General features: G+C 36.3%; 2 protein-coding genes across 4 annotated transcripts in view; one reads left to right on the forward strand and one right to left on the reverse strand.

Moving 5' to 3' along the window:
* Window positions 1–5606, reverse strand: part of fam174b (family with sequence similarity 174 member B) — an 11314-nt gene extending 5708 nt beyond the window's left edge. For both annotated transcript variants that reach the window (XM_007566416.2, XM_007566414.2), the window contains exon 1: window positions 5518–5606. The gene's annotated coding sequence lies outside the window, so the exon portion shown is untranslated. The remainder of the gene's footprint in view (window positions 1–5517) is intronic.
* A 34-nt stretch (window positions 5607–5640) lies between these two features.
* The window catches only part of chd2 (chromodomain helicase DNA binding protein 2), a 28663-nt gene continuing 13779 nt past the window's right edge, over window positions 5641–20524 (forward strand). Inside the window, exons 1-12 of one of the 2 annotated variants that reach the window (XM_007566412.2) lie at window positions 5641–5730; window positions 7101–7162; window positions 7305–7358; window positions 10750–10807; window positions 12076–13888; window positions 17090–17324; window positions 18076–18162; window positions 18331–18392; window positions 18824–18943; window positions 19626–19796; window positions 19986–20125; window positions 20228–20453. In XM_007566412.2, the coding sequence (XP_007566474.1) occupies window positions 13827–13888; window positions 17090–17324; window positions 18076–18162; window positions 18331–18392; window positions 18824–18943; window positions 19626–19796; window positions 19986–20125; window positions 20228–20453 (1103 nt within the window). In that variant the 5' untranslated portion in view covers window positions 5641–5730; window positions 7101–7162; window positions 7305–7358; window positions 10750–10807; window positions 12076–13826. The remainder of the gene's footprint in view (window positions 5731–7100; window positions 7163–7304; window positions 7359–10749; window positions 10808–12075; window positions 13889–17089; window positions 17325–18075; window positions 18163–18330; window positions 18393–18823; window positions 18944–19625; window positions 19797–19985; window positions 20126–20227; window positions 20454–20524) is intronic. The other variant, XM_007566413.2, reaches the window with a different exon arrangement.

Below are 20524 nucleotides of genomic sequence, written 5' to 3' on the forward strand. Positions count from 1 at the left end.
AGGTTGACAGGCTTTTTACACATTTCCGACAGCATCTGAATGCACCAACAGTGTAATCATTGGCGAGCAGAGAGCAACACTGCTTCGAAGACTTTCAGTTCACGATAGTGAAATCCTTTTATTAAATTAGAGGAAATCATAGACCCTTTGTCTACAAAAGACCGATACAGGTCTAACAATTGACCCGCGTCTTTTATTAAACTGTGCCAGAGGAGACACATTTTGTATTTATTGCACTTACATTTACATCTCACTTTTCAATAACATTCCCGTTAATATTAACAGTCCCACCTTGTTGGATAAGATGTTTTGTCTTATCCAAACTATCTATGCCGTTTTCAGATTAGCGTAATGTGCTTCTTGCTTAAGTCCAAATAAGCAAGAAGCTTTGGAGTCCTATTTGGATCGCTATTTAATCCAAATAGAGCTTTTTTATTTTCTAACCAAGGCCACCAGGTGGCAGCACAAAATAATAATGCAACCAGCATTTTCCTGTATACATATACATGGACTTTGAACATTTATAAGGAAGTTGACCTTCCAAAGCTACAATAATGAAAAACAACAATAAATTGGCTAAAGTTGCAGTTTTCTGAAAGGCTTTAATATTATTAATTCATGAGATTTTAGAATAACACTCCTGCACATGTACACATCCAAGTACACAACAAGTACTTACTAAACATTAGGATTTCAAAGTACAGTGTATAGATATCATGTCTACACCACAGTTAATTTGTTTCCAACAACCTGTTCAATAAATAATGACAACATTTCTTCTGATACTACTAAAGGCAGCCCAAAAACCACAAGCAGAGGTACTTGTCACCACCAGTTAAAGACCCACTATCTTAAGCCATTGTGTATTAGCCATTGTCATTGTTGTGGTGATATTTGATTCAGTTTTATCCAATATACACTGAATAACACTATGACTAATAATAGGTGAGGTAAATGACAAGGATCTTTTTATAGCATCACCTGTTAGTGGGCGGGTTATGTAGACAGAACAAGTGTGAGGATCATAGCATCTCCAAAACTACAGCTCTTTTGTTCTCCGCTTGTCAGCACCTATCACAAAAAGACTAGAGGTGAACAGAGAGGGTCATGGAAGGGTGGGGGAGGTCAAGATTACTCATGCATTTTTTTATTAAATGAAGTATGGCCTATAGTCTTGAGACAAGAAGTTAATGCTGCTTCTGACAGAAAGGAGTCAAATTACATACTGCATCACACTTTGTTCCAGTTAGGACTGAAGACCCATCAGGTTGCAGTCCTTAACACTGTGCACCACTGAAAGCGCTATCAATGGATGTACAAGCATCAGAACTAGAGCACAGGGCGATGGAAGAAGGTGGGGTGAAATGATTATTCGCAATTTCTTTTATACCACATGAATAGCCAGGTACGGGAAGAACGTTGGGTGGCAGAGGTAGTGCGATGCTTATAACAGACATCGGATGCTGGTTTGACACATACCAGTGTATTGTTGCGGAACATCCACACCCTTTCATGTAAACAGCATTTCCTGATGACGGTGGCCCGCCCCTTATTTAAAAAAAATAGCTCAAAGGTTCTACAAGGGGCACAACCAAAAATATAAGTTACTGATTTTACCTCCAAAGTTTCCATATCATAATGTAATGAAGCATCAGTTGGATGTGAATCTGATCCACGAAGACCAGAACTAACATCTTGGTGCCATGTCCTACCGTACACTTTCAGAGGTATAAAAGAGTACTAGCCTCAAAGGGTCAAGGGTTTTTTTACACACACTACTAGCAGGTTGTCCCAAAGCTGTGCCACATCAGGACATGTGTAGCTGGTGGTTGTCTTGCTTTGTTCATTTTAGCTGGCTTATACTTGGTTGTAAAGGTACCGATCCTGTCGTAGTTTAGTAGTAAAGCCAGTAGTAGCTCAGTTCAACATTACTCAGTACATTAAATAACCCAGACGTTTTGATTTTGTTAATTTTGACACTCTTGTTTTCGATCAGTTTTAAAAAGATGTAATCTAAAGATGTTTTATGACTTCAATGGCTTGTTGAAAAAAACATTAGTCATGTATGTTTTGAGAGGGCAAGAAATGTTTGGAGGGTGAAACAGTCAACCCAAACGCCCAAGAATGCAAACCTTCCTGCTGTCTTTCGTATTTTCAGTAGGCTATGCAAGGCACGCCCTTTTGCAACCGAGTTCAGAGCTGTAGTAGAGATAAAACGACTGCAGTTCCGCCATCCTTTCCAGTAAAAAAAAAAAAAAAAAAGTGTTTCCCTGTAAGTAGCAGCATGTGCTGCTGAGCCACGTGAATACCAAGGTTCACACAGTGGCTGTAAAGCTGAAGTCCACAAAGTTTCTTTTGTGGCAATGATCAGGTTAAGTCTATTTCTTCAAAAGATTGAATGTACAAGCTTCCACTATATGACTTTAAGAGCTTCATCAACTGCACAGTAGAAAATGTGTCCATCCAGAAACATCCATTGACACAAAAATGCAGCATAATGTCCCTCAGGACTCATAACAACCCTGAATTAAAATCAAAACATGTTCCTATGAGGAAACAATGCTTTACTATCAGGTAGTTCAATTTTAAATCTCCAACATAACAATTTCAGATGTTCCTGTAGACAAGTTGGTGAAACCTGAAGTCACTTTACACATCCAAGCTCTCAGTTAGTACATAGAAGTGCTCATATAACTAATGGTGTCAGGATTTGTTCTGATTTTGCAGGGTGCTGCTGTTGCTAGGCTGTGGATCTTTTTAAAGAAATCTTCCACCGTGAGGAGCATGCGCTCTGATTCATGAGGCTCTCATTGGCCAGCGATGGGGGAGGAGTACATTCCTGGGGCCTTCATAGACTGCTGAACAAAGGCTGCACTGACTGATCAGCCAAAGTTAACCAAGTTTGGGGGTTTTCTTTTTTATAGGACAGTGCAGAGTTTCTCCCTGAAAGGCTAAGATTGGTGAAGTCTGCCATGACACAAGAAGAGAGAATTTTATCCTTTGTGTGATTTATTGATTTTCTTTATAGGACACGACTCTAATTCTACTTTCACAGATTATGCACCTGCAAATATGAAGATGCATTTCAAAACAACAGCTTTAATATTTCCCTAAATAAAATGTTGATGCTGCATCTTCTTCCTAGCACCGGATGGCATCAACAATGGCATCCCAGAGAGCTACCAGGAACTGGTGTTACATTGGTTTTGAAATCTGTATGGTGGCGAAACTATTCAAAAAGAAATCATAAAATAAGGCCCAGGAACACCTTAGTCAAACTTGTTAACATTTCAGCTTGGACAGCTCATGCAGCCATGAGACTGAGAAGTAAAATGCAACCTGAAACTGGAATAAAGATGTAAAAAAATAAAAATAAAATCCCAAAGCAGTTGGTGGCTTAGTAAGTCATAGTTGATATTGTCAATACTTTGTTTTAAAAACAGCTGAATATACATTACATGGTTTTATTGAAGAGACAAATGTCAGTGTTAAGGTGCATATTTTCATTTGCTCTTTAAAAATAAACATTTTTCTGGGTCACCACATACCAAAAGGTGTCCTCTCAAAGTTAAATAACCGTGGAAAACCTCATCCTGGATATAACTCAAATGAGTCCCTAATAAGAAGCATATAGAAGTAAGAAATCTAGTGACAATAGCAAATCTCTCTTTACCCCCAATAAAACAAAGGGCATGCTTATGGCCAAGATGACATGCAGGACAAAATACCCTAACAACTAAAGGGCTGGGATAGTTTTAAAGAGAGACAGGGAAATTGACCTGAATCAAAGCATGCAACTTCCCAAAAATCTGAATCCATTCTACTGCTGCAGCATCTAGAGATACCTGACTAAATTCATCACTATGTAGGTAGAACTGAGGCTCATTACCAAAGTAGTAGTCTGGACTGTCCAAGTACCACCCCTCCAAATCCCTGACTGCCCTGGATATCAATTGCATGGCTATTTTCAGGTTCTCTAGCCCTCTTTTTTATTCAGTCGGGGAAAAAAAAACATCCCAGTTCAAACAAAGTTACTGAAAGCAAGTTCTGATCAACCCCAACCAGGTTTCAACCAAGACATTTAGAATTCATTTTCTTGTGAACGCAATCTCCCCTATTTACTTTGGATCACAGTTTCATGGTCATGTGGAAGGAAGTTTAATCGTTTTATATCTATAACATGAAAATTTGCATAAGGAGACTGTTAACAAAATCCCATACAGCAGAGTGCAAAAAATAATTCATTTCTGTCTTTTCTTAATTCTCTGTTTTGTATCATTCCATCAAATTTTTATACATCCATTTCATACTTATAAACAAAAAATATTTTATAACAATGTACTTAAACAAGTGATATGTGGAATTATTTTTTGGTGGAAGTAAAAAATTTTATGATTCTGGGTGGAAAAATTGTAATAATTCAATTGGACATTACCATTTGAAAGTAAAATTTGAAACTCTCCTTCCATTTGTTTTAGTTCTGATCCCTGTTCAGAAAAAAGGACTGATATCAAACATGAGAGATTATGACTCCCACTCATAAATCATTATGTGTCAATGTGTGTGTTTTTTTTACTTTGGCAGGAACAAACTAAGGCATGGTAGGTGTTCAACAACCCACAAAGGACCATACCATTTCATATCTGAAAAATGTTAGAAAGGTATTAAGGTACAAGATGACCAAAACTGCAAAGTTTGAGTGCAAGCCACTTATTGATTTATGATGAGAATTACCTGGGCAGAGAAAAAAAAGTGAGATAGAGGTAGTTGGCAACCATGGGTAAACAAACTGACCATGAGTGAGTTCACTGCGTTTCTGACTTTTTTAAAATTCATCTGTCAAATTATTGTACTGGTCCTACATTAAAAATGCAATTAAAATATTGACTCACATATATTTTTTTAACCACAAAACAATACCAGATAAAACTAAAATATTAATTATTATGGTAAGTAAAGTCTTTTTTATGACATATGTTCAGAGTATCAGTAAGCACCCATCCAGCCACAAATGAGCAGTGATGGCATTTGCTATAGTGCAAATTCAGATGTGGAAGGTCTCAGAATATTTGAAAACGGGCCAAATTTCTGCTTACTCCTTATATATTTTATATTTACACCTATGTGAAAAGAATGTTACACCAAATTCAAATTTATTATACTCTGGTTATGACCAAAAGACTAAAATTAGTTGCACTTTAATTCAATACTCTACTATTTTTGGTTTATATTTTCTTTATTGGCCTCTGGTGAGAAAATCAATTTACTCAAACCCAGTTAAACTTAATTTTGCCTTTATAGTTTGGGTGCGAAGAGATTTTTCGACAAAAAAAAAATCAAATAAAAAAAAAAACATATTTGCTGTTATAGGTTTTCATGTTAGTAAGAATGTTTCTAAAGAAAAGTTTAAACTTGTCCATGGTCATTTAATGCTAGTTTTTCTGGCCTTTCTCCGGTTACTTGGGTTGCCCCAGCTGTCTGGATGGGGCTGTAGAGAGGAAGTGAAGTTTGGCTTACGTTGAGAGGAAAGTGGGCAGAGCCGTTGAAGGATATGATCGCAGGCAGAGGCGGAGAGGAGGACAGACTCAGCAGAGAAGCGAGGTGCGAAGGACGGGCAAGATGAAGAGGGCGACGGCGCAGCTCAAAACCCCACCAAAACGACGAAAATCTCCCCTAAATGCGACGGTGGCGGCGGTAGACGATGGGGGGTAGCCACGGCTGATGAAATTGGTAAGAAACTGCGAGAAATCCTGTATTATTAGCCGTAAAATATGAATCAGGCGCGCATGGCAATATGGTGGAAAGAACGACAGTTAGGCGCAGTGTTGTAAAAATGGCCATGGTGTGTTGTCCGCGAAGAATGGAGAAAACCTTTAACATACTGTAAAAAGCTTACAATTATGTTTTAGTTTACAAATTTTGCATGTTTGCTATCTGTGTTTTGAGCTAACTCGGTTCATGTGTGGAGAAGTGTATTTATTCTTGATGTATTTGGAGTTATTTTAACCTACGCATTTAAAATTTGCTTTGTCCTTGAGAGGGCAAAATACTCTTCTCTGGTTTTACTCGACAAAAACAAGACAATTGCCTTCATCTTTCGTTTTTTAAACGTTTTATTGACATCAGTTGACAACAACACAACAGCCTTATTCACATTTTTGTTTATTTTCAGTTTATTCAGTTTTTGAGCTTTTTCATCGGATTGGACATAACAAAAAAATAAATAAAATCTTTCTTTTTTCGGTATAATCATTTCATAAAGATTGCAAATGTAGTTTGTAGCAGATTTTCTGGAAAAGGGTTTTTCAAAATGCTTAGTCATTTTAAACAATAGTAACAGATAGTGAGAACTTGTTAAAACGTTTAAAATATAACTTTTGATAATAATTCTGTACTTTTGGACCCCACACCTTACTATGTTTGACCTGATTGCTAACTAAAGGTTCTTTATGTTATAAAAGCTTAGATATATGTCGAAATACAAAATAGGGTGTTGGCTTTTAACCCTTTGAGGTACTGAATAGAGAAGTAATATGGATATTTACCAAAAGTCTTTCTTTTTTGGGATATTCCTGCTTTAGTTTATGTCAGTAAATAATTTTAAGTTAGAAATTCTAACTAAACTTGTTAATATGAAGAAAATCTATTTGATATATAATAAATAAATAAATAAATAAATAAATTTCTCTTAATTTCTCTGTCTCACAAAGAGGGATATTGAGACATTTGCTTTTAAAGTCAACAGTGAAATAGATTATATCAAGTCTTTAATTAGTTATTTGAATCAGGCACTACTTTAAAATCCAAAGGATTAGTATCACCCAGCACATAGACAAAATGTCGACTGAAGGCTGTTCTGAAATGGATGCCACGGTTTAAGACAGATTTACTTGGGATTTTGAAACACTAAGACCCTCAAAAATCAAACCTTTCATTGACTAAATATACAAATACTTTATCACTATTTAATGAACCATTTACCAGTTCAAATTTATGTATGGTAGGCTTGAAAATCAGTTACTGGTTTTATTGGCAACAGGAATTTGCAAATTTGTTTGGCATGAGTAATCACAATTATGCTTTGTTTTGTTTTTTTACAGAAATTCCGATTGATGTTTTGCAGAGAGCGCCAAATTGAAGATTGCTTCGAACATGTAGAATGGTATGTTTTATTTTATGTAATTCAAGCTGTCCTGTGCACTTACAATTTTCTTTGTCTTTACTACAATACATATATATGTGTAACCAGTAGGGTGGGCTGTTTTCTCTTGTCTTTTCTGAATCGTTATGTTTCTGTTTTAAAGGTTAGGCGGCGCGAATTGAAGAACTTTGACGGATTCATTCTGCATTGGAAATCTGTAAGTATTATTCTTGACACAAATTGAAAAATGTTGTTAGATGACCAAATGTATGTTATTTGTGTCGTATGTTTCGTATTATCTTAATACGAAAGATAAATCAGCTCCTGATTTATCTTTCGTATTATCTTAAAGAAATGTAAGCTCTGGCAAACGAGTACTTGTAAGTGGTTTTATGTGTGATGACAAACTATGTATTTCTGGCAGGCTCACGTACTGGCTAGCTTGAAACTAGGTTACCCTGACTACGTCTTTTCTAGTATAAGTATTTGTATTACAAAACATATGTTTTACATGGTTCCGGCCATACAAACGGAAACGTCATATCAATAGCCCCCTTGTCAAAATACAGTTTCACGATAAATTTGCGAATTTAAACAAACTTTTACAGCTATCGATAACTCGTGGTGAACCACTTGGCATATCTCAAAACAATTTCCAACTAAAGTTGTGAAGCCAATGAATGACTGAACTACCATTTATTATAATGTATTGTTGCCCCTCACTTCACGATTTCAGGCAACCTCAACTGTGTGACTGCCTCCTTTGGCAGGTCCAAGGCATAACAACGAAGAGTCAACTTCAACACCCTATTCCATGTCAAAAATCAACATCTGATCTCATTTCAATTAATTGAGAATATATTATAAATAGCTAGCCTGTCATGCACATATATTTATTAAAATCAAATTTTACATTACTGATAAACTGGTTCAACACTTACTTACATTTAACACGTTTCACAACACAAAGTGACACTCAAGTAAGATGTATGTTGTTATAATAAATCCAGGCTAAATATGGCCAAACCAAAAGTAGTGGGGCAGGGCTTTACTTAACTGGGGATTTTTTTAGTTTGTTATGAATGCTCTCACCTTAAAATACATAAACCGCTGTGTTACACTAAACCCTTTTAACACAATTTGCATTTGTTAATTTGGAACTCCACTCTGCAACAGATGATCACTTCGGCTATTTATTTTCACCCAGCTGTGTTGCTTTTACACAATGAAGTAATATGCTTTCAATTAGCAAGTTAGCTTAACAAACCCTTTACAAAGACAAGAGTACTCTTATCAGGCAAAATTTCACTTGCCCATTATTTAATTATCCCTGCAAATGGATGACTCCAGCTTATCTATCAAGATAATTGGACAAAAAAAAGCCAACCCCTCTTCTGACTACAAATGAAATCATTATCACTGATTCAAAGGAGCTACTGTAGCTTTGTTGACTATAACATCCCAACCCCCAGTCACACCTACTCACCGACTCCGCTCTGTGACTACTTCTTTTACCAACTTAAAGGCATAGCAGTGATTGACCTAAATTGGTTACCGTCAATTCACACGTTACATTAAGGTAGGAAAAATTATGGTTACCCCTGGCTTAAAACGTGTTTAAGTTTCATTGCCCCCTAGTGGTGGCTTTAAATTCCCAACAACCTATGCTCCCAATTTTGTTTTTCACCTTAACTCATATCCATATTTATAAAGTAGTACAAAAAATAGTTGTTGATCATTTTCCGATCATACTGAGCTCCCATCCTAAAATTAAAGTCTAGTGTCACATGGTAACACTTATGTGTGGTGTTTTAGCAACTTAATATTGCTAAAACACTTGATATTGATATTTATGCCTCTGGGTAGTGTTTTCTTCAGTTCACCTGTTGCATAAACAGGGATTTTCATAGTACAAAAACTTTTGGAAATGTTAAATTGGTTGGTTACAATTTGGTAAACAATAGTTTTGCGCTTAAAATGAATATAATCGGTTGTCAAAACAGAAGTACACATGATGGAAATGTTAAACATGTACCAAACGTGTATTTCATCAAATGACCACCATGCTGTAAATTCTGTGTTCCGTGGAAATCGTTTTAATATCTTTAAAACAATAAAAAAAAAAGGTTTTCCTACTGCATTAATAGTTTGTAATTAATTCAGTAACCAATTTACTTCAGTTTCTCAATTGATCATGGATGAGTTCCATTTGTCCTCAGTACCGTTGAGTCAAAGTCTTTAAGACCAGTGGTTACAATTTTCCTAACAAAATGGCACTCCTTCTGAAAACCTATGCCATACTCGCATGGTTTCGAATATCCAAATGCTTCCTTAACATTTAACACCTTACTCCAACTATTTGTGTACAAGAGTATGTTTTTGTACTGATTAAACACCTATCAAAAATGGATCAAACATAAAATGTTAATGCTTATCATTGGAATTAACTTTGCCCAAACAGTAACATTGCGACTACAGGGTGTTTGGGAAAACATGCAGTATGTGATTTTGTTTTTTACATCGTTATCACAAAATCTCTTATGATAAATAAAAAAATAAGTAAACGGTGTTTATGTCTTTCTACTTTGAACTCAAGCCATACATCTGGGGCCTTCAACTCCATTCCTCAAGGACTGGTGTCATGTAACTTTTACATGTGGTCTTGGTCCAACACACCTGAATTAAATGTCTGAGTGGCCTCCTCAGTATGCAGTCAAGTTCTCCAGAAGCCTGCTAATGATATACTTATTTGAATCAGGTGTGTTGAAGTAGAGACGCAAATGATTTCTACCAAAAACTAAAGTTCTCTTGAAGAAGTTGCTTCTTGTTTACTTCTGATATTTTGGCAATTAAACAATTACCATCTTGGCAACTCTACAACCTCTAAAATACCTGGTGTCAATGGATAGATTGCAAACACAGAAAAGTCTGAATTCATGCTACTTAATTAACTAACATTAACTTCAAGCAGTTCTTTGCAATAATGCAAACTGTAACAAAAAATTTGCAATTTATCATGTAGCCCCACCCAGTCCCTCCACCTTTTGGACAGAAATTGCACAATGTTTATATCATAAAGTTATAAAAATGCATTAGCAATGTGGAAAACTGATAAATATTATGATAAAACGCAATATTTAAGTCAAAATGTCAAGACAAACAGAACTTGTTGAAAGAAGTTTTGGTTTTGTTTGCTTTTTTTTTGTTTCTTTTTTATCTTAAGTGGTAATTTTTACAAGAAGTAACCCAATATTCCCCTTGACTCAAAATTTCTTCACCATAGTTTCTTTAAATTGTTTAGATTGTATTGACCTTGTAATGCAGATCATAGGCAAAAAGAACAAATGGAACTAGTTTTAAATGTTTATTTTTTTTAATGTAAACTGGAGTCTCAATACAGTCCAGTGGGAAACCTCATAGTTGTTTCTGCCTTAGGGTGTAATATTTTTATCTGAAGCCACACCATTGGTTCAAATCTTTATCTATATATTTATCACATTGACTTAAACCCTTTTTGATTTTTTTGTTGTGAACCTAAAAAGGGAAATGTTGCAGACCTCATGTAGGTTAGTGGTTATCATTAATTGTTTCCTTTTTCTATTCCACAGCAGACACAGAAGACTTGCAAGAAGATGTTCCAAATCTGAATAGAAAGAAGACAACTTTGTAAGTTCCTCCCATTTCAATATTGAAATATGAGGAAGTGTGAATACCATTTGCCATCCCATTTTAATAGAGTTAGGAAATCTGGCCCAGTTATTTTATATTAACTGTGTCTTGGTCACATTGAGTTTTAGGTATAAAGGCTTGACCAAGCAGTACATATGAGCTGGTGGAGGCATTCTCAAACCATGTGTTTGTTTATTTTATCAGTGTATGCAAAATGCAGCTATCTTAACTGGTTTAACTTTTGATAAAAGTTAATTCAGTTTTTTTTTTCTTAGATATTGTTAGGATTGCCTCCTTGTGGCACTTGTAAGAAAAAGTTATTTTTTTTTCTTGACTTGCCATTATTTTTGCTGAATAGTCAAGTAGTTAGTTGCGTGTTAAGCAAAGCTTGAATACATAAATTTGTTGTTTCTTAAAATGTCTTCCAAAACAACACACTTGTTCCGATGTTAAGGCATACATTAGGTTTTCCACACTCAGAACAACATCTTTATCAAGTTGTGAGGGTGTTAACGTGTTGGTGGTCGGAACTTGGTTGTTTGAAAGTTAACCTGATCCATTAAAACGATAGATTTTATTTTGGTTTTAATGTGTGTTGTTTGCTAATCTGCTGAGTTTATATTTTGTGTAATTGTAATTTGGTTACAACTGTGGCTCAACCAACTTTTCCCACAAAATAAAAATGTTTTTGGTGTAAAATACTTTGATGCATTTGCCCCTAGTGGCCACTTAATTACTTTTTTTTTTGTTATTTTGCTTTTTTTGGCATTTACTTAATGAGAACTATTCAAAACTTTTCATGGCCCACCAAACGTAGCAGAGTATACAGTGATATGCATATTGTTGCATTATACTTTAACCTGTTGCTAACAAGTCCCATGTGCAAGTCTTTATTTGTTAGTTCTTATAAAATTTTGTGTTGTACTGGAATTTAAACGTCTGCTAAAATGTATGCGCGTATGAATCAGAATAAGTTACTACAAACTCTACAATACCCAATTGTTTTTATCCAGTACATTGTCATACTGACTGTTAATTACGGTTAATGACAAAAATATTTTACTTGAGATTTTACTTTATACATTTATATTCTATTACAGAACACTAACAGCTTTTGCTAACACAACTGAAACCTAGCCAAGTAGTTCATTTGTTTTTACTGTAGTTTTTTCATGCGTTTATCTGTTAGCAAGTCAGTCAATCGTATATTTTTAGTTCCACTGTGGGCTTACAATTCTTCTGTTGTTTTTTTTTATCCTATCAAGACACCAATCAACTGGATATTGCTGCAGTGGAGACAGCGTTGTTTAACGCGAAGATGGCAAGCGATTTGGCAGTTAGCCAAATATTGTCAAGATGAAACCTTTTTTCTAAATGGATTTTGGGAGTGGAATTATTTTTTTTTTATTTTTATTTTTTGTTATTTTTGTACCACAACATGGACACTATGGATCGCCAATGCTAGGAGGAAATCGGAATTGTTTCGAAAATCAATCTTTGTACATTTAACTTCAAATGTTGTTTTTAAATAAAGTGTGTACTCGTATGTATATACATCATTGGCCTTGTTTCATTAGTCGAACAGTTGGAAAATCAAAAGGTTACCCGGCACGTTTTGATTCTGACATCGCATAAAACTCGAAGCAGATTATAGTGTTGCATTTTAAATGCAATTAAGGTGGTTTGCCTTTCTTTTGTGTCCAATGTTGGTGGATTATTATAACTTAGTCTTTCCAAGTTTTGATGTTTAATTGGTAAATTATGTTATGGTGCTGTTTATTTTTAAAGGTTTCTCATTAATTAATAAACGTACATAATTAATCAAAGAGCTTTGTTCGCAATTCATATGGTTTCCTAAGCACACAGTGAAAGACGTTATAAAATGGCTACTGCTTGTCCTTCTTCCTGGCTGAACAGGAAGTGATGTAATTGCTGCAAAATATATAGTTTTTTACAGTCTAGTATAACCTTTTGGTAATTGTGAATAAAGGGTTTAATTTTGGGGCTTGTTTGCTAAGTTTTAAATCATCTGTTAGTTTATATAAAGTAAAATTTAAACATAATAAAAGGGGTGGGACTTAGGCATCACCTGAGTGTGGGGTAAATGGAAATAACGTCAATCAAGAGCAAAGCTTTCAGAGCAGGGAAGGAGCTCTAGATGGCGGCTGAGCCTTGGGAAGGCTGCCCTGGGTTTTGTCAGACCGATTCTCTTGCTAGTCTTCGATCGATGCCGACTAGTTTTCATGTAAATTTGTGCTCTGTGTTCACGCGGTCGCTTTTTAGGGGGATTTTGTGCGTTTTGTGTCTCTTTTTGGCTGATTTTGAGAGCTGGAGGAGCCGTCTGTTCTGGCCGTGTGCTTGTCGTTGTTTTCCATACTGGGCTCCGGCAGCCATGGCGCGCCTCCATTTTTAGTGTGCTGCTGCTCTTCGCCTCTGTCGCGCTGTCAGGCACTGCAGACTTTAAAGGCCTTAAAGCTTTTCGAAACAAACTCGTTTTTGTTATTTGTAAAGTTATAATTTATACTGCTTTTTTTTTTTATCCGAGTCGGATAAATATTTAATCTGCGACCAGGCGGAAAAAAAAGAAACTATTAGATGTCTTGTTGGTTAGCACGTTTTCTCATTGATTTGATTTGTTTACATTTTGCAAGGAATAATTGAGCGATTTTGTAGTCTGTATATATTCTTTTTGTAATGCTTCATGCGATGACGCAGTTAAAATTCACGGCATGCGGCTGTATCTGTGGACTATTTTGGAGAATATACGCATAATACTTGATTTGTTATAACGGTATCTATCACTATTGTTACCTTTAATTTAAATTAGTGATGTAAATTATGATTTTCAAATCAGTCGATTTATTATTTTCTCATTTCGTGTCGCACCGTCTGGGTTTTATCTGCCACCTGAGAAAAGGCAGTCTGATGGGACTTCTATGATAGTTCATGCTACCTTCAACTTTTTGACAGTAAATACAAGGACAAATCATCACCATCGAGTCTTGAGGATATTATCATGATGAAGAATAAAAATAAAAAACAAGAGGACGAAGGATCGACCCAGAGTAATGCTTCAAGGTATGATCCATTATACTTTACACTACATTTTTTCCCCCAAATCTGGTTTGTTTACCTTTTCAAGCATGGTTGATCATCTGTGTTACATTTGCAACTTTGCTTTTTAAAGAAGATCACTAGTGTCATGAATGACCTTGCTATTGTTTAATAGCCACACCCTGATTTTTCCTGCCATTTCTTACTCTAGGTACTGAGGTTTTTAGGCCTGTGTTCAGACATCATTGCCCACAAGATGTTGATGTTTGACCACAGGAAATCTTATATATCCTGTGCTATGGTCCAAATGAAATTATGTAATTTAACATGTAACATGACCTTGTCTTAAAAGTCGGTACTGCAATGCACCAATTTATAAATATTTAGATTCCTTTTATTTTTTAAACCTTGCATTACCTGTCAACACTTTTTTTTAAATCCAGTATTGTGGATGTTGTACTGGTTGTTTTTACAAGGTACTTTTTTAGAGTGTACTTTTTTATTTTAGTGTATTTCAACAAGCTTCAGATATTCACGTCTGATTATTAAAATCTATTTTTGTATGATTAGAGGCTTTAATGATCAGTACATATTTAAATTATTTTAATTTCTCTGCTGTTTTAAATACATGCTGTTTGCAATATTTGACATTAAGTTTCAGCTTTACATCTGTGTCCAGTCAGATGTAACTTGTACATGTAATTTTTTTTTCATCCAACTTTTTCCTCTCATGTAGTGATCATTTATGTTTGTTGTGCTAAAAGGAATTGTCAAGAAATTTAACAAGGAAGATAATTTTGCATACAAGATTATCTGCAACCTTTGCTGTAATATTCTGCCTTGGATATTTTGAGGGTAACGTTTTAGTTGAAGCCTTTTCTGCAAATGTTTTTCTTTTTTTTTTCTTTTTTTCTTTTAGCTCTGTAGCCAAAGAAATGATTTGTTATTAAATATTTATCATCATACCAAACTGTACACTTTATATGGTGACATTTGTTTTTTCTTACTGTATAATTCTTGATGTCTAGATATCGTGACTAAAAGTTTCAAAAGAAGTGGAAACATACTTTAATCAATAAAGTTTTTGTTTAATCATTCTATGGTGTCAGGACAATGCAGTAACAGTGTGTCAGACCTGATCAGCCATTTCCCCTGACCTCCCACAAATAACTAGTTTCTTTATAAGGCTTACTGACCTTTTGTCAGAATAAACAACTTTATACTTGCCTTTAGAATCTGCTTTCTTTGGCATGCCTGTCACTTTGCTACTGATTTTTAAAAAAATATTTCCATTTTTCCCCCCCATGGAGGAACAATAAAGAATATTCCACTGTAAATGAAGACACCACACATTTGCAAGCTAAATGCAGCTAATTTTCCTCTCACTATGTTCTGCAGCAAGTTACATCACCCTTGTAGTCTTCTGCGTGATCTTCAGGCAGCCATTTTAGTATTTTTAAGATGAGAGTAAAATGGTGTCCTGTGATTTCAGCTCTGCATCTTTACACAATTATAGATCAGAATAGTGTGCAATCAGATCAATTGAGGCAGCAAAACAAAGTTGAATGGATTTGTGTTTTATACAACATAAAAAGCACAGCTTACAAATACTCATAGGTCACAAAATGGCCCTTGGTTTGTGTGGCTACTTTGCTCACTTGTCTGTATTAAAACTGGGCTCAGAACTACACAGGAGGAACAGGAAGTACAATTGCTTAAAGGAGCCTGCGTTCAGGTCTGTGATTGGCTTGACGTCACGCAGCAGCTCAATAGCAAATAGTAATTCAAGAAGAAAGCCACGTCCCACCCTCTTCATCTAGCTCTTAAAGGCGCAGTAGGAATTGAGGCAAAGGCTTGATTACCGCCACATTATTGCATTTTGTATCGTATTATTTCGTAGTTTTTTTTATTATTGTTGATCCCTTCTTGTAATTTCATGAAGGGAAAAGATTAAAACATTTTGTTTCTTTTAATTATGCTCAGACATTCTGTTAAAGATACTTGGATTTATTCAGTGTGGCCGATAGTGACTCCATGTGTGCAAAAGAGGTACTGCATGCAGAAAAAGATACGGGCAAAAGCTAAAAAGACCTAGACCTTCGGTGTACAACTCTTACTCCTATGTCTACTGTTGAGGAATTTATGTGCAAAGAGACCCAAAATAACTCTGACGTATTTCCTAAGAGGTTTCATGTGCAGTTTTCTTGTTGATACTGAATTCAAAGGTGTATTAATGTATCTCTAAACCTAAACAAAAAGGCTTAAGTTACCCTCCTCCCAATTAAGGACAACTTGGAAGTCATGTGATAAAGGGTCATAAGTGGGTCAGTTTAAAGAGTGATAAGATAATATGTTTAAGAAAGACTAATGGTTAATGCCTCTACTTCAGAATTTTTCAGGATCATTTCTACAACTGCTCCTGTAAACAAAAGGCCATTTCTACAACTGCTCCTGTAAACAAAAGCCATCAGGCTTACCAAGAGCACAGGCTGAACTGCTTACGGAGCCAATTAATCTTTTTTATTTATTTTATTTTTTTTCACAATAATTTAATGCACAAGTTTGAATTTAAAGTGGATTTTATCAATTCAGCCGTCAATAATTTAAGTAAAGGCTCTATTTATTAATATGTGCGATGGCATCTCTCAATAAATTACAGAGAAGTCACACACATATTTTATAGCAGTCAAGCTTATGGATTAATTTTTCACTGTATGTTTGACCAGTCCACTTATGAGACATAGTTCTGTTTATTTAAATTGAATGGCTTCCTCTTATTGACTTCCATTTTAAGAATAATTCACACATTTTTAATAGGACTGAGTGCAGGGCCATTGCAGAAGTTTATGATTGCCTCATTAATTCAAAAACTAGTTTTGAATGGAGATGTAGTTTATTATTTAGTCATGTTTTGCTGAAATGTGTTGTATTACGAGTTCACGCTAAAACCAGAATGGTTCAAATGGAACATTGAGGAACTAAATTCTGAATCATCCATTATTAGGGTGTGTGATCTTTACACCTTGAGTTTATGCAGAAAAATTGATGTTGGCAATTGTAAGAAATATAGGAAGAGGGCCACTACATGCTCAGATGATCAGTTTGCACAAAGTTTGTGAGAATGCATGCATTTGATCTACCTTGTTGGACTCGTTGCCTTGTAGGAAATATAAAACACATTTGCATCACACAAGAAAAGAATCAATACATTTTGTTTTTCTATAGCAATTCGGCTTCAGAGGAGTCCAACCGTTCGGCGTCCGAGTCTGGAAGTCAGTCAGAAAGCGAGCATGGCAGTGTGAGGCGGCGATCGCATAACTCTGAGTCAAACAGCTCCTCTGAGTCGGAGAGCCGCTCCGAGTCGGAGAGCGAGTCCGCCGGGTCCAAATCTCAGCAAGCCACTTCCGAGACCAAAGACAAGCCAGTCAGGAAGAAGGAGCGCCTGGCTGATGTGAAGAAGGTAAAGGTCATTTGATTAGAACTCCTGGTGACGGGTGAGGATGATGGGAAGGGAGGATCAGTGTTTCTGAATCAGATTACAGGTCCAGCTTTCAGGAAGTGAAGGTTGACTGACCTCTCTCAGATTAGGTAGTTGGGCTCTTAATACAATCAAGGTTGGATTTGCAGGACTCGTATGGTTGAACTCTTTCACAGGAACAGTATCTTTTATTGTAAACCAGTTTTGTGAGTTTTGGCCTGGAGCTGTGTCTAAAGCTGACCATCCCAGATTGGTCTTGAATATGTTGGAACATTGAATAGTTAAAGGCCAAAAGTAGTGATCCACAGGACACTTAAGCTTATCCCTCACAAACAGGATAAGACACTAGCATCTCCCTTTTTAGGCTTCTCTCACCTTAGTACAGAATAAAAGGTCCAGTTGATTCAAAGGCATGCAAATAGTCATTTCTTAATCTTTATTGGCCACTGACTATGATGTCATTTTACAACAACATAACGGTTCAAGTTGACAAATGTTGCTTCATAATTTAATTTGAGATTTATGAATACATTAATGGTGACACAAAACATAACAGAAGTGTTGCCAATCTTTGGGAATAAGTCATACTTTTTACAAATGCCAGATGCGTTATATCCTGCCAAAAACCTTTAGTCAGACAGACATCCAGTCAGCAGTAAATGAGAAGTGTAGAATTAAAGCATTTTTATTTTCCATTACCATTTCTGCCTTCAAGCATCAGATTTGTTTACAGATGTGGGAAGAACACCCTGACGTGTACGGCGTCAGGAGGTCGAATCGCAGCAGACAGGAGCCGGCTCGTCTCAACATCGGAGCTGAGGTAAGCAGATGTGAAAGAGACTAAAGGGAGAACAATGGAACCTGAAATGTAATGCTTTGTCTACTCAATCAGCTCACCGTCATCGGTCACTTGTGCCATCTAGAGAAAATTTTGTGCAACAACTCATTTTAGATGGATTGTTTACTGACATGTTGGCTTCCTCTACAGGGCAGCAGCGACTCGGAGAGCGAGAGCCCTAAAAGAAAATCTTCTCGAACAAAGAAAAAGGAGTAAGTAGGAAGGGCTGGAATATGTTTTTCTGTTTCTTTAATATTCTATCATAGTCATATTATTTTAACATAAATTTTGCAAGTGAGGTTTTTTTTTTTTTTTTAAGCATTTCATCCTTACAGTAGTCTTTTGTTTTCACGCCTGTGTCATTCCCCAGCCAATTTGACTCTATATTGTGATGCTTGTCATGTCAATGCTTACTTTATAAATGGGTATCTGTTTGTCTCAGAATGGGCTCAGTTTGTGCCCATCAGCCAGGTTGTGTTCTACATTTAAGTCAAATTTGATTGGTCGAATCAGCGACTCATCCCTGATTGAATTTGGTCACACTGGACACGTTGTGGCCCCCATTTAAGCATAATTTGGTCTGCGAGCATAAACAGCTATGACGGGCCTTGAGGGTGAACTTGTGGCATTTCTTTGTTATAAGAAATATCTGGAAAGATGATGACTCAATTGATGAAGAGGAGGAGGAGGAGGAGACATCCGACAGTTCAGACAGTGAGCAGGAAGAGAAAAAAGTTAGATCCAGACGACTTCCTGCTAGAAGGTAAGAGTGTAACAAAGCCTGGCCCTCAGACAGCTACCCAATGGTTATTCCAAAATCCTTCTCTGTCACCCAATCATTTACTATTCATTCATTGATTTGAAAAATAGCAACAACAACTAGACTGCTGCATCTCGATGTATTGTACCTTGAAAAAGTCTTCATACCCCAACCACAAACGACGGTGTATTTTATACAGACTTCAAGGGAAAGATCAACACTATTATTCTGAAAGGGCATGGATAATGTAGGTTTTATTTTACGTTTTTAATCTCGCATTCAGCACCTTTTACTCCAAGTTTAAAAAAAAAAGAAAAAAAAAGTGGAACCAAATTGGCCACTTAATTGGTAAAACGTATTCATTCAGACCTAAATCCAATTCAACATTTGCTACAAGAGTTTAAAATTATTTGCGTCATCCAATCTGACTGACCTTGACGTATTTTCAAAGGTTTGGGTAAAAAGTCTTACTGTGCAAAGTTAGTAGAGAAATAACCCAAACTCTATTTTTTTCCTTCCTCGTCACAATTATTCATCAAATCCCAGAAAATTGGGTCAAAGTTCAGTTTTAACTGAAAAGAAAAGGAAGGTCAGAGGGATGTGAATACTTTTTGAAGGCACCTTGATTGGCTTTTTGTGTGTTTCTTAAGGCTTTTGTTTCTATGCTTATTTTTTTTCCCCACAGGCCTCAGACCAAATCATCAAAAAAGCAGCAGTCTCAAAAAGGAAGGAAGCTGAGAAAACAGGAATCGTCAGCTGAAGATGACGACGACGACGACGACGATGATGACGACGACGATGAAGAAGACAATCCAAAGAGACAGACTCGAAGAAGAGGGGCCACAAAAATTAAGAGGTGACTTTTTTTTCTTTTTTTTTTTCCCTAAAGACAAAGTTCAGAGATTTTAGACATTTCACAAGCAGCACACCTAAACTCATTTTAAAATATAAACAATCTGTACTTTTTCTTTCCTTCACACTTATTGATTCTAGTTGTAAGAAATTCAAGATGAACTGAAATCTCCCTTTATACTGTGTTATTTAGCTATAAAGAAGATCAGCATGACTTCGAAACTGACTCTGATGACCTGATCGAAATGACCGGAGACGCTGGTGAGGAGCAGCAGGACGACGACAGCGAGACCATCGAGAGGGTTCTCGATTGCAGGACCAGCAGCAAAGGAGGTGATTCCCTTTTGCTTGCTTCCTGAACAAAGTTGAAGTAAAAAAAAAAAAAAAAAAAAAGCTTCAGATCAGTTTTCAAACTCAATGTTTGGGCGTTTTCAGCCACTGGAGCTTCCACCACTGTGTACGCCGTGGAAGAGAACGGGGACCCGTGTGAAGGTTTCGATCCCGAGAAAGATGAAGGAGAGACTCAGTATCTGATCAAGTGGAAGGGCTGGTCCTACATCCACAACACCTGGGAGAGCATCGACTCGCTAACGCAGCAGAAGGTCAAGGGGCTGAAGAAACTGGACAACTTTAAGAAGAAAAACGATGAGCTGAATGCTTGGTGAGAGCGTTTGTCTTCATGTTACTGTTGTTTACTTCACAAATCGTCCTTCCAGACCTGCCACTTAAACC

This window comes from Poecilia formosa, unplaced genomic scaffold (assembly GCF_000485575.1).
Source record: "Poecilia formosa unplaced genomic scaffold, Poecilia_formosa-5.1.2 Scaffold191, whole genome shotgun sequence".
NCBI lineage: Eukaryota > Metazoa > Chordata > Actinopteri > Cyprinodontiformes > Poeciliidae > Poecilia > Poecilia formosa.